The sequence below is a fragment of the Nerophis lumbriciformis genome, linkage group LG28 (assembly GCF_033978685.3).
Source record: "Nerophis lumbriciformis linkage group LG28, RoL_Nlum_v2.1, whole genome shotgun sequence".
Classification (NCBI taxonomy): domain Eukaryota; kingdom Metazoa; phylum Chordata; class Actinopteri; order Syngnathiformes; family Syngnathidae; genus Nerophis; species Nerophis lumbriciformis.
Genome location: NC_084575.2, coordinates 14487237 through 14502881, shown reverse-complemented (window position 1 = coordinate 14502881; position 15645 = coordinate 14487237). Strand labels below are relative to the sequence as shown.

Genomic DNA, 15645 nt, shown 5'->3' with positions numbered 1-15645 from the left:
AGGTCCTGAGTTCAATCCTAGGCTAGGGATCTTTCTGTGTGGAGTTTGTATGTTCTCCCCGTGACTGTGTGGGTTCCCTCCGGGTACTCTGGCTTCCTCCCACCTTCAAAGACATGCACCTGGGGATAGGTTGATTGGCAACTCTAAAAAATTGGCCCGAGTGTGTGAATGTGAGTGTGAATGTTGTCTGTCTGTCTGTGTTGCCCCTGCGATGAGGTGGCGACTTGTCTAGGGTGTACCCCGCCTTCCGCCCGAATGCAGCTGAGATAGGCTCCAGCACCCCCCGGGACCCCGAAAGGGACAAGCGGTAGTAAATGGATGGATGGATGGATTGTCAAGCATTCCAAAGGTGTGCCATTTGGAGGCCCAAGGTCACCTTAGGTCAGTGGTTTTCAAAGTTTTTTCACCAAGTACCACCTCACAAAACACTTGGCTCTCCAAGTATCATCATAAAGGCCAACATTAAAATATAGTAGGCCTACATTTTAATTAAAAACAAGGCAGAGATTTTGTTTAACAAGTATATTTAACATGTTTGTCCACTGTAGCATTACACACAGTTTGAACAGTAACACTGTGTTTGAATATTTAATTTAGTGATCCTTTGGTGTACCACTAAATGGAGCCCATGTACCACTAGTGGCACACGTACCACAGTCTTAGCCTTAGGTCACATCCTTCACTAACTTCATGCAATCCTGACACTGTAACAACTAACTTGTCTTTTCAGGCAGTTTTATTCCATTATTGTTTGCAAAAAATATTTGTCATAAGTCCTCAAAAATGAAACATTGACTCACAGTCTACGTTTTCCATTACTTCGTTCCTTGCTTTTATGACAAAATCCCACCCACCAACCAGGATATTGGTGTTTTCACAATCTCATAGCCTATTTAGTGTCTCAGTCATCAGAGAAGATTCACTGTATTTGACCCAAGCTATGTATGTTAGAAGATGGGCTGGCACTTTTTAGGCATTTTAAACCTTAGCAGACTGGGTTAATTGTTTTCAACTGGATCGAGGGAAATGTCAGTCTTCCTTACTTCCTGACACTGTATCTAACATAGTTGCCTGTTCAGTGTGTCAGTCATCAAGCTTCAGTATAAATGGTCCAATGTATTATGTGAAGTAAAGTGAATTATATTTATGTAGCGCTTTTTCTCTAGAGACTCAAAGCGCTTTACATAGTGAAACCCATTATCTACATATTTAGATTTCATATAAACCAGTGGGGGTGGCACTGGGGAGCCGGTGGGTAAAGTGTTTTGCCCAAAGACACAACAGCAGTGACTAGGATGGCGGAAGCGGTAATCAACCTAGTTGCTGGCACGGCCGCTCCACCAACCGAGCCACATTTTGGACCATTGCCAATATAACAGGGCTTTTTTCTAGAGCTGCTGTTGGAATCCAAGAAGAGTTTGCGACTAGTCGAACATTAATGTTTACTGAGCCTGCAGTTATAATTGTATCCCGGAATTGTGTGTATTAGTCAAATTTCAACAAACTCGGCTATCAAAGAACTCACAACACACCTAAGCGCAAAAATAAGGTGGAGTAGTATTACCAAAAGCTTAGGTGTCGGAAGGAGCAGATGATCAGTACATTCAATCAATTGCAACTCTACAATTCAGTTCTTAGAAAACAATCTTCAATTGGTCAGATCAAGTCCGCAGACTTCAACTACAGTAGATCTGACCAATCTGAGTCCGTGAGCTTGAACTGATGAAGCCTGTCTTGTCTTCTTAAACAAACTGAACAGTCTCGTTGCAATCGATTGATCATATATCCTTCTATGCAGTTTAGCTAACCGACTGTTTCTATCTCCTCAGAACTTTCTTCGTTGTCAAAACCACAAGAACAACTACAACCTGGTGTGTGAGACTCTTCAGTTCCTGGACTGCATCTGCGGCAGCACCACAGGAGGTCTGGGCTTGTTGGGACTGTACATCAACGAGAAGAATGTTGCCCTCATCAACCAAACTCTAGAGAGCCTCACTGAGTACTGCCAAGGCCCCTGCCATGAAAACCAGGTACAACACAACAGGCTGTACGGTCTATCAATACATACTTTGTGTATTTATATGCATATTTTTTCACTTTCAACTCAAGAATTGTATTGCCACTCACGAGTCCAATGGAATCGATATCATCATTGCTCTGATCCTGAATGACATCAACCCGCTTGGAAAGAAGCGGATGGATCTTGTGTTGGAGCTCAAGGTGAGTTGGCTGGCAGATAGAAAGTCAAGTTTAGGAAGAATCAGCCTAATTTTTAGGAATTTTATAAGAGGGCCAATTTAGTATGAACTTTTTTAAAGGCCGTTTCTCACTCTTAGAACAACGCGTCCAAGTTGCTGCTTGCCATCATGGAAAGCCGTCATGACAGCGAGAATGCTGAAAGGATCTTGTACAATATGAGGCCGAAAGAACTGGTGAGGAATTTGTTTTGCATCTTAACACTTTGAAACATGATGATTGTTGTCATTATTCTCGAAGCATAGAAGATAAAAAAATCTAAAATCTTTTTTTGAAAATGTTTTCAAAGGAGTTGGCATAATGTCCACTACAGTGGATAACATGTGTTAGAAATAACAATGATAGGACTAATATCCACAATTTCTAACGAAAAAAAGATAATAATAACATACATTAATTGAAATGCAACAAAAAGTTACTGCAGATGAAGTACAACTAAGTTGCACAACTTAGTTGCACAACCCCATACATGGAAATTGAAATATAGTCAGTGATGTTAAACGTCCAATTTAGTAGACATATGCCATCCATCCATCCATCTTCTTCCGCTTATCCGAGGTCGGGTCGCGGGGGCAGCAGCCTAAGCAGGGAAGCCCAGACTTCCCTCTCCCCAGCCACTTCGTCCAGCTCCTCCCGGGGGATCCCGAGGCGTTCCCAGGCCAGCCGGGAGACATAGTCTTCCCAACGTGTCCTGGGTCTTCCTCGTGGCCTCCTACCGGTCGGACATGCCCTAAACACCTCCTTAGGGAGGCGCTCGGGTGGCATCCTGACCAGATGCCCGAACCACCTCATCTGGCTCCTCTCGATGCGGAGGAGCAGCGGCTTTACTTTGAGCTCCCCCCGGATGACAGAGCTTCTCACCCTATCTCTAAGGGAGAGCCCCGCCACCCGGCGGAGGAAACTCATTTCGGCCGCTTGTACCCGTGATCTTGTCCTTTCGGTCATAACCCAAAGCTCATGACCATAGGTGAGGATGGGAACGTAGATCGACCGGTAAATTGAGAGCTTTGCCTTCCGGCTCAGCTCCTTCTTCACCACAACGGATCGATACAGCGTCCGCATTACTGAAGACGCCGCACCGATCCGCCTGTCGATCTCACGATCCACTCTTCCCTCACTCGTGAACAAGACTCCGAGGTACTTGAACTCCTCCACTTGGGGCAAGATCTCCTCCCCAACCCGGAGATGGCACTCCACCCTTTTCCGGGCGAGAACCATGGACTCGGACTTGGAGGTGCTGATTCTCATCCCAGTCGCTTCACACTCAGCTGCGAACCGATCCAGTGAGAGCTGAAGATCCTGGCCAGATGAAGCCATCAGGACCAAATCATCTGCAAAAAGCAGAGACCTAATCCTGCAGCCACCAAACCGGATCCCCTCAACGCCTTGACTGCGCCTAGAAATTCTGTCCATAAAAGTTATGAACAGAATCGGTGACAAAGGGCAGCCTTGGCGGAGTCCAACCCTCACCGGAAACGTGTCCGACTTACTGCCGGCAATGCGAACCAAGCTCTGACACTGATCATACAGGGAGCGGACCGCCACAATCAGACAGTCCGAAACCCCATACTCTCTGAGCACTCCCCACAGGACTTCCCGAGGGACACGGTCGAATGCCTTCTCCAAGTCCACAAAGCACATGTAGACTGGTTGGGCAAACTCCCATGCACCCTCAAGGACCCTGCCGAGAGTATAGAGCTGGTCCACAGTTCCACGACCAGGACGAAAACCACACTGTTCCTCCTGAATCCGAGGTTCGACTATCCGGCGTAGCCTCCTCTCCAGTACACCTGAATAGACCTTACCGGGAAGGCTGAGGAGTGTGATCCCACGATAGTTAGAACACACCCTCCGGTTCCCCTTTTTAAAGAGAGGAACCACCACCCCGGTCTGCCAATCCAGAGGTACTGCCCCCGATGTCCACGCGATGCTGCAGAGTCTTGTCAACCAAGACAGCCCTACAGCATCCAGAGCCTTAAGGAACTCCGGGCGGATCTCATCCACCCCCGGGGCCTTGCCACCGAGGAGCTTTTTAACTACCTCAGCAACCTCAGCCCCAGAAATAGGAGAGCCCACCACAGATTCCTCAGGCACTGCTTCCTCATAGGAAGACGTGTTGGTGGGATTGAGGAGGTCTTCGAAGTATTCCCTCCACCGATCCACAACTTCCGCAGTCGAGGTCAGCAGAACACCATCCGCACCATACACGGTGTTGGTAGTGCACTGCTTCCCCTTCCTGAGGCGGCGGATGGTGGTCCAGAATCGCTTCGAAGCCGTCCGGAAGTCGTTTTCCATGGCTTCCCCGAACTCCTCCCATGTCCGAGTTTTTGCCTCCGCGACCGCTGAAGCCGCACACCGCTTGGCCTGTCGGTACCTGTCCGCTGCCTCAGGAGTCCCATGAGCCAAAAGAACCCGATAGGACTCCTTCTTCAGCTTGACGGCATCCCTCACCGCCGGTGTCCACCAACGGGTTCTAGGATTACCGCCACGACAGGCACCAACTACCTTGCGGCCACAGCTCCAATCAGCCGCCTCGACAATAGAGGTGCGGAACATGGTCCACTCGGACTCAATGTCCAGCACCTCCCTCGTGACATGTTCAAAGTTCTTCCGGAGGTGGGAATTGAAACTCTCTCTGACAGGAGACTCTGCCAGACGTTCCCAGCAAACCCTCACAATGCGTTTGGGCCTGCCAGGTCTGTCCGGCATCCTCCCCCACCATCGCAGCCAACTCACCACCAGGTGGTGATCGGTAGAAAGCTCCGCCCCTCTCTTCACCCGAGTGTCCAAAACATGAGGCCGCAAATCCGATGACACAACTACAAAGTCGATCATAGAACTGCGGCCTAGGGTGTCCTGGTGCCAAGTGCACATATGGACACCCTTATGCTTGAACATGGTGTTCGTTATGGACAATCCGTGACGGGCACAAAAGTCCAATAACAAAACACCACTTGGGTTCAGATCCGGGCGGCCATTCTTCCCAATCACGCCTCTCCAGGTTTCACTGTCGTTGCCAATATGAGCGTTGAAGTCCCCCAGTAGAACGAGGGAATCACCCGGGGGAGCACTCTCAAGTACTCCCTCGAGTGAATCCAAAAAGGGTGGGTACTCTGAGCTGCTGTTTGGCGCGTAAGCGCAAACAACAGTCAGGACCCGTCCCCCCACCCGAAGGCGGAGGGAAGCTACCCTCTCGTCCACCGGGTTGAACTCCAACATGCAGGCTCTGAGCCGGGGGGCAACAAGAATTTCCACCCCAGCCCGTCGCCTCTCACTGCTGGCAACGCTAGAGTGGAAGAGAGTCCATCCCCTCTCGAGAGAACTGGTTCCAGAGCCCTTGCTGTGCGTCGAGGTGAGTCCGACTATATCCAACCGGAACTTCTCTACCTCGCGCACTAGCTCAGGCTCCTTCCCCCCCAGCGAGGTGACGTTCCACGTCCCAAGAGCTAGCTTCTGTAGCCGAGGATCGGACCGCCAAGTGCCCTGCCTTCGGCTACCGCCCAGCTCACATTGCACCCGACCTCTATGGCCCCTGCTATGGGTGGTGAGCCCATTGGAGGGGGGACCCACGTTGCCTCTTCGGGCTGTGCCCGGCCGGGCCCCATGGGGACAGGCCCGGCCACCAGGCGCTCGCCATCGTGCCCCAACTCCGGGCCTGGCTCCGGAGGGGGGCCCCGGTGACCCGCGTCCGGGCGAGGGAAATCTGAGTCTCGGTTCTTGCATTTCCATAGAAGTCTTCGAGCTGCTCTTTGTCTGATCCCTCACCTAGGACCTGTTTGTCTTGGGAGACCCTACCAGGGGGCATGGAAGCCCCCGGACAACATAGCTCCTAGGATCATTGGGACACGCAAACTCCTCTACCACGTTAAGGTGGCAGCTCAGAGAGGAGGCAGTAGACATATGATTAATCACAATTTTCTCAAATCGCAAAATCAACGCGGGGGTATCTCGGGATATGTGTGCCTCATCTTATGAGTTTTTCGGGATACGTCTCTCGGTTAATTGTTATGTTTTAGGTTGCGAGCAAAAAATCAGGTTACACTAGTTGGCATAGCGAACGTCACTGTAAACCCCGTAAGATCCCTGTTCAAACACCCGGTTCTACTTGCTAGCAATAGCTTATTGCTACAGATGGACCTAACCTTGTTTTTCCAACCGTGGTAAGGTAAAAAGTGATTATGAAGGACAGTGCCGAGAAGAAGAAGCAGAAGATATTTATTGAATTAAAGAAAGATATCATCCAAAACATGATTGAGCGTGTAGCCGATTTGGCGAAGCAGTTGAAAATACAGAGAAGCTGCTGGTGATGTGTTTGATGGAAAAGCAGCTGAAAGGCGATTCCGTGGAAGCCCTCTCTCCAAGGTACACACTGTACATTATTATTACATTACTTCATAAAACTACTCTAGTTGTTTGTAGTGCATCCTATTGTATTGTTTTTTTATTCAATATTTCTTATCTAAAAGTTTATTTCTTTTTAAAAAGCATGTTGCGTGTTAAAATTGTACTGTTTAGAGGAGGCCAAGCACGGAATACATTGATTTAAATGAATTTCAATGGGCGACGCTGTTTCACAATATTTGTTTTCTGAGATACAAGCTGCATCACAGAACCAATTAAAGTTGTATCCCAAGGTACACTGTACTCTGAATTGTTAACAATTACATACTTAGTTAGTGCTTGATGTTGGAATATTTGTAGACCTGCAAAGGTCTCCTGGAATAGAAGCACCGGACAGAGAGTTCTCTTCTGTTCTGCACTGACCAATGAGTGGCAGTGTATGGCAAGACATATTAGCGTACTAGCGTCCTTTGTAGCTACCGGCACGCAACTTAGACATCAAGACCAGTGCATTTTGAAAAAAAATCTTTCGAACAGCTCTCCACTGTGGTGACCATTATGCATCTTCTGCACTCTCTCTATAATATCATTATGAAATGAAAACAATGATTGTCTTTCCAGGTGGAGGTGATTAAAAAGGCATATCTGCAGGGAGAGGTGGAGTTTGAGGACACAAAAGAGGAGGAGGATAATGGGGATGAGGATGAGGAACATGATGCCGCGTCGCCCAGAAATGTTGGGCACAACATTTATATCCTAGCTCACCAGGTCTGATATAAGTTTCAATTACCACTAAGAGTGTAACAATACACCATAACTCCGGTACGGTACGCACCTCGGTTTTAAGGCTGCAGTTCGGTTCACTTTGCAAAATATTAAAACTGTTTTGCTTTTGTATAAACGGCTTTAATGATAATGATCATTAAAACTGAACACTTTTTGCAGGTAATTCTGTGTACAATAAATTGAATTCTACAAAAACACAGATAACAACAACAAAAATCATTAGAAATACTACTTTATGACATGTCTTTTTAGTTTAGTGAAAGCGTATATTTTATTTTTAGTAAATGAAGTGCAGCATTACTATTTCCAGCATGTTTTCTCATTTCCCATCTCTACTGAACAATGTTGACATAGTGCTTTTTTATTTTCCACTTGTCTTTGTCCGTTTACGCATTTGGAGAGACCGACAGTTCCTACACAGGAGACTTTAACGACAGACTTGGGGTTTCCAGCTCTAACTTCTCCTTGGCACTGTTGGTAGCCAAAGCTTGGGCTGCACTTGTTTTTTTGGAGTGAGGCAGTTCCCGTCCTTCTCTTAATGTGTACCGTGAAACAGTACGCCTTTGTAACAAACCAAATGTCATTATGGAAAATCAGATTACAAAAATGAAGTACCCCAAATATCCAATAATGTGATAATATCAATCTGTGCCTATGTTTTTTCATACAGTTGGCCCGTCACAATAAAGAACTATCTATGATGTTAAAGCCAGTAGGAGCCAGTGGAGACGGAGATGAAGCCTTGGAGTTTTATGCCAATCACACAGCTCAGATAGAGGTCATAAACAACATTCTTACTACCAGCACAGGCCCTAACAACCAACTACGACAAAGGCATGTAGAGCTATCAATGGTGACTGTGAATCCCTGTGTCCAGATTGTGCGCCAGGACCGCACCATGGAAGAGATTGTTTTCCCGGTGCCGAATATTTGTGAGTTCCTGACCTCGGAGTCCAAGCTTCGAGTTTACTACACCACTGAGAGAGACGAGCAGGGCAGCAAGATCAATGACTTCTTCCTACGATCAGAGGACCTCTTCAATGAGATGAACTGGCAGAAGAAGCTGAGAGGTATAAAGCAGGGTCATGTAAAATCAACAACCCCCACAAAAAGTGTAAATCTTCAAATTTCAATTCAGTTGATTTGGATGACTGATTCTTGGCATCCAATGGGATGGCAAATATATTTATTAGATATGCTGGATACTATTGTCAATTTAATTTTTTTCTCATGAATAAAACACATACTTAATTAATTATTCAACATTTGACCACAACAACACAAATGATTGCTGAACAAAAATATACGGAATTGGAAACTTTATATATGTTATAATTTGTTCACAAGCAATATTATATTAGACAACATATCTTCTATTATTCTGCTGAACAGCAGCAAATACAACAATATCAAGCAATATGTTTATGTTTAATATGTTACTTTTTAATCTCTATCCTGCCTTCATTCATTACTTCCCTGCTTGGCACTCAGCATCAAGGGTTGGAATTGGGGATTAAATCACCAAAAATGATTCCCGGGCGTGGCCACCGCTGCTGCTCACTGCTCCCCTCACCTCCCAGGGGGTGATCAAGGGTGATGGGTCAAATGCAGAGAATAATTTCGCCACAACTAGTGTGTGTGTGACAATCATGGGTACTTTAACTTTTTAACTTTAAATTCATGCCTGATAGATGGTTTTTGTAATTGCTCTTGCTCCTAATAAATACATAGAAAATAAACAAAAATGGAATAAAATGAATAAATATTGAGTATTATTATGTTTAATAAAATAAAATAAAAAGTAACAACATTACAAAATAAAGAAATGGAAAAAGAGAGCACAGACCTTCTGCCAGACCCTATTTTCCAGTAGTAAAGAATCCATAGAAGAAAATCATGAATCTAGATGGTGATCTGGATCACCCCTAAAATCTAATTGCTTGTTCCTTATACAATTTCTGCCATTTTCTCAAGGTTTCATCAAAATCAGGCAATAGGTTTTTGAGCTATGTTGCTAACTAACTCACTGACAACCCTCAGCGAATACATAACAACCTGGCGGAGGTAATTAATGCAATGAATGTTGTCAGGTATATTTTGAGGTCATGGTTTGTTGAGGTAGCTCCAGTAAGTTCACCAAGATGATCAACAGCACTGATTGATGCGTGACATCAATCAAACATATTTACAGTGGCTAAAAATAAAAATAGTGACTTTTTTTTAGCTCATTAATTCATCTCATGTTTTTTGTGCTTTTTGGTATTATTCTTCTTGGTCTTCTTGCTATGATTATACAAATCCAGCTTTCGCCATCCTAGTCAGTGCCGTTGTGTCCTTGGGCAAGACACTTGACCTACTTTGCTCCCTATTATTTTGATCACTTAATTGCATGTTTTTGTCGCCTGGTTACACTGACAACACTGTTTGAGTTTGAGATGTATTAATTTCCTGAAAGTTTCATGAAAATACGTACATGACGTTTTGAGTTATGTTGCTAACTAACTAACAAACCAACGGCAACAATTACATAACCTCCTGGCGACGATAATGAAAAACAGTGGAAATAAATAAAGGTGGTACGGATGAATAATAAATATTTATTTCTTTATTGTAAATCAATAAAAAGAATAAAGATATATATTTTTTAATTCATTTATCTTTAACCTTTTAATTTTATATTGTATTTGTTTTTTATAGATGTGTGATTTATTTATTTTTTTATATTTTCCAATATACTTTATTTTTATTATTTAACAATATTTTTTTTTTCTTTAATTTTTCTTTTACATCTTAACTGCAAAAGCGGTCTACTGCCAAATATTCTAAAAAAATGTCGCCTCCCAATTAGAAACTGGTGACACATGCACACAGGAAGTGAACAAACGTTTATGAAACACATTAATTGTTGCAAGTGTGAATGTGTTTAACACAGGAAGTAAACAAATAGTCAGTAAATGTTGAAGGGCTACGATTAAACAAACTCAGCTTTTTCTTATTTCTTTTTGGACGCGTTGAATTTGTGCAAGTGCAAATGTGAAGCTTGAATAAATGTCCGAAACAAATAAATCCACTGCCTTTACCATTATAGTTATAATTACCGTAAAACTTATATGAATGAAAAATATGTTTATGATTGGAAATAATAGCAACACATGGTGTTTTCACAGCTGCATGTCCGATATTAGTGGAGTGTTTTGGGGCATTGTTCACGAGTGAGTCACTGCAAGGTTTTTGTTTGTGCAGTGATGCTCATACACCAGTAGACCATACCAAATTATTGTGAAAATAGTAAGCAGCTTGCAAGATATCCTGTCCTGATTACAAGTAGACAGACCTTATTCTTGAGTCTGCAGGGAGCTTTTTCCATGCAAGTCCAAGCAGGATATCCTGTGGCGAGGAGAATGGAGAAAAAGACTCACAAACAAGATGCGACAATGACATCTGTGTGCTTGTGTTGTTGTTGTTGTGTTTCCAGTCCACTCTCTAAAACCATGCAGGGGACTTTCCACATGTTTCAATCCGTGAAAAACTTGTACGGTAATCGTATGAATCACTACTGAGAGATTACTTGCGCGCGTTCGTAAACACAAAAACACAGACCCACGCGCCGTCACACTTCTAAACCACGCTTAAAACCACATTTGGTCTCACACTGAAATTACTTGCATCTCGTCTTTCTCACCAACACAATAAAAATGGTCACATTAATCATATCTGACCTCTTTTATATGCTGCTGTATGCATTTTATTGGGCAGAACTTGACAAGTTGATAGGAATTTGGCCTGTGACCAAAAGTGGTCATGGACGTGACATTTACAAGGCACACAATTGTTTGCCATGCGCTGGAAAAGTGCCCGATGCTGCAGTGTGTCTCCACTGGTGTTTACTACTGCTATGTATAAAATTTAAAGATAGCCCAGCCGGGGATTAGGTCACAATTCTTGGGGCATACCCACACGCTTACTGCACCCATTTTACGTCTAAAGTCCATCACCTTTTGACGAGTGTGAGCTCATTGTTTTTTCCGCTCAGGCACACCACACTTAACCTCCTTTGGCACAATTTCTCTACGTAACAGTGTTGTATAATGACTGTAATTGCTCCTTGACACATTTCATAATAGAAATAAAACACAAAGACTCAATACGATCCAAAAGTCAAAAACTCAAAGCACGCTCGCCCATCCCTGACTGCATTTGTTCTATTCATGTGATTGCTCTTTTCACAAGTAATTAAAGGAGTCATAGCGTCCAGATGACGGAAGTTTCATTGACAAATTCTCTTAATGTTTTTTTTCCTCCTGAAAATGAATCTGGTAGTCATTTTCCATAATATGAATTAGTTTTTGAGTAATCTGTAGCTTTCTAACTGTACTTGGAATGCCAGACTCTACATGTAGACGTCATCTGCAGAACTGGAGCCCATTTCCGGCATAGACAGTGTAGAATAGATAAACACGTGTAAAACTATTCTTTGGGTCACTTAATTGCATATTTTTGTTGCCTGGTCCATAATTACTTCAATGCTGATATGGTTAACATTCTCAGCAAAAAGTAAATATAAAAGTATCACCATTTACGGATTTCCCTGCTCATCCATCTCCTCTTCAAAAGCCACCATAGTGTTTCCTTATGCATCTTGAGGAAACATCAGTAGAAGAGGATGGAAAATAGAATACTAGCTTCTTGCAGGTTCTGGCACAGTCTCTCACCTCTCGGGGGTGCTCATGATTTTCAGGATGGTATATGGCTTGAATAAAAAAAAATCTATCCAAAGCCCCACAAAAACCTTTCTTCTTCAAAGTTAAAATCATTCAAATGACTGCCTCAAATTGCATTCCTCTCGCTTGATCCATCCTATTTTGCGTGAGTCGACATGACTCAAGAGGTCCATATACTTTTCCCATATTCCACACTTCTTTAGTTAGCTGCTACAATCTGCAACAATGCATCTGGCAGACATATTTGATCATTCCTTCAAATTCTGTGTAAAAATATCATATAAAGATGCCACCAGAACATATACTACACAATAGGAAATTGCCTCCAAATCTCTGTAGGTGATGACAGCAGTCGCATGCAGGCCCTTACCAAACTGTGCTGAAACTTGTTAGAAAACAAGGCTATCAATCACTAATGTGTCTGTTTTGGGAGGAATTTTACTTGCAGACATCATTTTGGTCCAGAACAAGGAAATAATTGCCAATGATATCAGCATTAGATGGGCCCTTTAATGACAGTCGCCACTTTCCAGTACAGATGATAAAAATTACTCGAAAATGGTTGAAAAATAATCCACAAAGTCAGGGCAATTGCAGTATTACAGCAGAATAGAAGTGAGGGGACAAGTAACCAGATCTTAGCACGAATATTCAGAGTAAGCACAAGCCAGCGGGGTCCAGGAGACGGAGGGGTATATCCCAGCTTGGCACCAATGGCCTACTGTGAATGCGCCCTTTCACTTTTATTGACAATTCTCATTTTTCTATGTCTTCCTTCCCAGCCCAGCCGGTATTGTTCTGGTGTTCCAGAAACATATCCGTGTGGAGCAACGTTTCCTTCAATCTGGCCGTGCTCATGAACCTGCTCGTCTGCTTCTTCTACCCGTTGGAGGGGATACACGGAGGTCAGTCGAAACATGATCACAAAGCTCAGTGTGACTTCTGAGTCCATCCGGTGTCTTGGAGGATGTCATTTTGCATTGTTTGGTCTCTGTTCACAACTTAAATTGATGAGATTAGATCAGGGGTGTCCAAACTTTTTGACTGGATGGCTGCATTGGGCTTAAAAAAATCTGGCTGGGGGCTAAAAGCGGACTGCATGCAAAGTGTGTGTGTATATATATATATATATATATATATATATATATATATATATATATATATATATATATATATATCCATCCATCCATTTTCTACCACTTATTCCATATATATATATATATATATTAGAGATGCGCGGATAGGCAATTTATTTCATCCGCAACCGCGTCAGAAAGTTGTCAACCATCCGCCATCCACCCGATGTAACGTTTGATCAGAACTGCACCCGCCCGCCATCCGCCCGTTGTTATATATCTAATATTAATAATAAAAAATAAAAAAAAGGGTGAAAACTACGCGAATTGCACCTTGTGCAGACAAGATTTTTCGATCGGACACGGAGGAATTAGCGATGTAAAAGACCACGTTGGGACAAAAAAACACAAGTCTAATGCCGTTGCTAGCGATACAAGTGGAAAACTTTCAACGTTTTTCGTCGCCCAAACAGATTCTTTGGATGTGATAAATGCCGAAGTTTTATTTACGGAGGCAATAATTGAGCATGGACTTCCAATCGCACTGGCTGATCACATGGGACAGTTAATAATGTAATGCAACCTTTAAAAATCATTACGCGGTGATCGCGATCCCAAAAATAAACTTTTCTTGCATGATAATGTCCAGAAAAATTTGCTTTATATTACTATAGAGTCCTTTTAACGAATGAGTTTGATGGTTTATCACAAACCTTAAATGAAATTCCATGGCCACCGTCCTGCTCTCTATATCAACCAGGGTGAGCCCCACCCCTTTCGTGAGCGCACTGCGAAAGCGGACGAGGCGGGGTGTCGGTGCGGTGGGCGCGGTAGTGACCCTGGACGTGCGTCGGGCCCTTCTCGCGGATCGCCTCAGCTACGGCTCCCGGTGGGGCCCTCTCGGGGGAAGGGGCCTCGGTCCCGGACCCCGGCGAGGCGTCCCTTCTCCGCTCCGTAAAAGTGTCCATCTCTTTTCTTTTTTTTTCTTCTGTTGTGGCATATGCAGCAGGTGCCTGCTCGTTTTTCGTATGTGGGTAACAACATTTAACTATGTATATATATTTCCGAATTGGTTTAACTGCCACCCGCAAAAAAAAAAAAAAAAAAAAAAAAATCTAATTAATCCGCCCGACCCGACCCGCGAGCGGATAAAATCTTATTGTTTTTAATTTCATCCGCCCGATCCGCGGATAATCCGCGGACTCCGCGGTTGTGTCCGCAAACCGCGCATCTCTAATATATATATATATATATATATATATATATATATATATATATATATATATATATATATATATATATATATATATACATACACGTCGGTGTTAATATGCGCATGCCAAGATTAGATGAAAATAAAACTTTATCTTACTTTTTGTTGTGTTTTCGCATAGCCTGAAGCTTGACTTAATGTCTGAATAAGTACATCCGCCTCGCTGTCACGTTACGGCGTGGCCAGACTCTGCGAAACAGAAGCATCCAACACTGCGTTGAAGCTCACGCCAAAATGCATGAGCGTAATGATTTGACGCTTTAACATTGGTTAACACAAGTATCCAAAATTGTAACAACATTTGTAAGTCACAAAAGACACAATTAATGATAGGTGCTCTTTAATGAGCGCCGATGAGTGTTGTCACACAGAGAGATACTGCAAAACAGCAAGACAGCGTTTTGTTGTGTATATTTATTTCTGCATGTTTTTTGCTATCGTTTTAAAACTGGTCTTTGGTTCATGTCGTGTCCACATCGGCGCTCAAGTGAACTGCACCAGAGTTCACCTGCAAGTAGACTGAGACCCATCTTTTGTTTGTTTCGTCGACATTATGAACAAACGAACCAACACATGACAAGTGTGAATGTGGCTTCATGAGAAAGCGTGTAGTAAAATGAGTTGTGTTGCTGCAATACTGCAATACAAATTTAGAGAAGCTTTTTAAATTCACTTTTTGACCGCAAACCAGGGTCAAAATGAGGTTATATGCTCAATACTGCAAAACAGGAAGGACAGCTGCTTTTTGGCATGTTTTCTCTGCTGCAGTATGCTCCTGCATTATAAGGTGTGTCTTGCAGTGACAAACTATGCTGAAAATTCACTGTTGTTGTTAAGAGCTTTATTCGAGATTTACTAACAGAATAAGAAAAATGGGTGGTCTGGTGGTTAGCATGTCGGTCTCACAGTCAGGAGATTGAGGGTTTGAATCTTCATTGGGGCATATCTGTGTGAAGTCTGCGTGTACACCGACTTCCTCCCACATCCCAAACACATGCAAATATAGGTAATTTGAACTCTATATTGTCCGTAGGTGTGAATGTGAGAGTCAATGGTTTTGTCTATACATGTCCTGTGGCCCACAGTGTGCTTTCTCACCAAAAGTCAGTTGGGATAGGCTCCAACTCATTCAACTCATCCGTGACCCCAACAAGGACAAATGTTGTAGAAAATTAATAAATAACAGTGTTTT

At 43.4% G+C, this 15645-nt stretch overlaps 1 protein-coding gene across 11 annotated transcripts in view; it reads left to right on the top strand.

Moving 5' to 3' along the window:
- LOC133570882 (inositol 1,4,5-trisphosphate-gated calcium channel ITPR1) overlaps positions 1-15645 on the top strand; it is a 185612-nt gene that overhangs the window by 132601 nt on the left and 37366 nt on the right. For 7 of the 11 annotated variants that reach the window (XR_009810255.1, XM_061923669.1, XM_061923664.1 and 4 more), the window contains 6 exons: positions 1830-2030; positions 2110-2220; positions 2337-2432; positions 7219-7365; positions 8054-8453; positions 12887-13009. Coding sequence is in view for 10 of the 11 variants with exons in the window: in XM_061923669.1 (XP_061779653.1) it covers positions 1830-2030; positions 2110-2220; positions 2337-2432; positions 7219-7365; positions 8054-8453; positions 12887-13009 (1078 nt within the window). In the remaining variant the exon portion in view is untranslated. The remainder of the gene's footprint in view (positions 1-1829; positions 2031-2109; positions 2221-2336; positions 2433-7218; positions 7366-8053; positions 8454-12886; positions 13010-15645) is intronic. The other 4 variants (XM_061923668.1, XM_061923671.1, XM_061923670.2 and 1 more) reach the window with 1 other exon arrangement.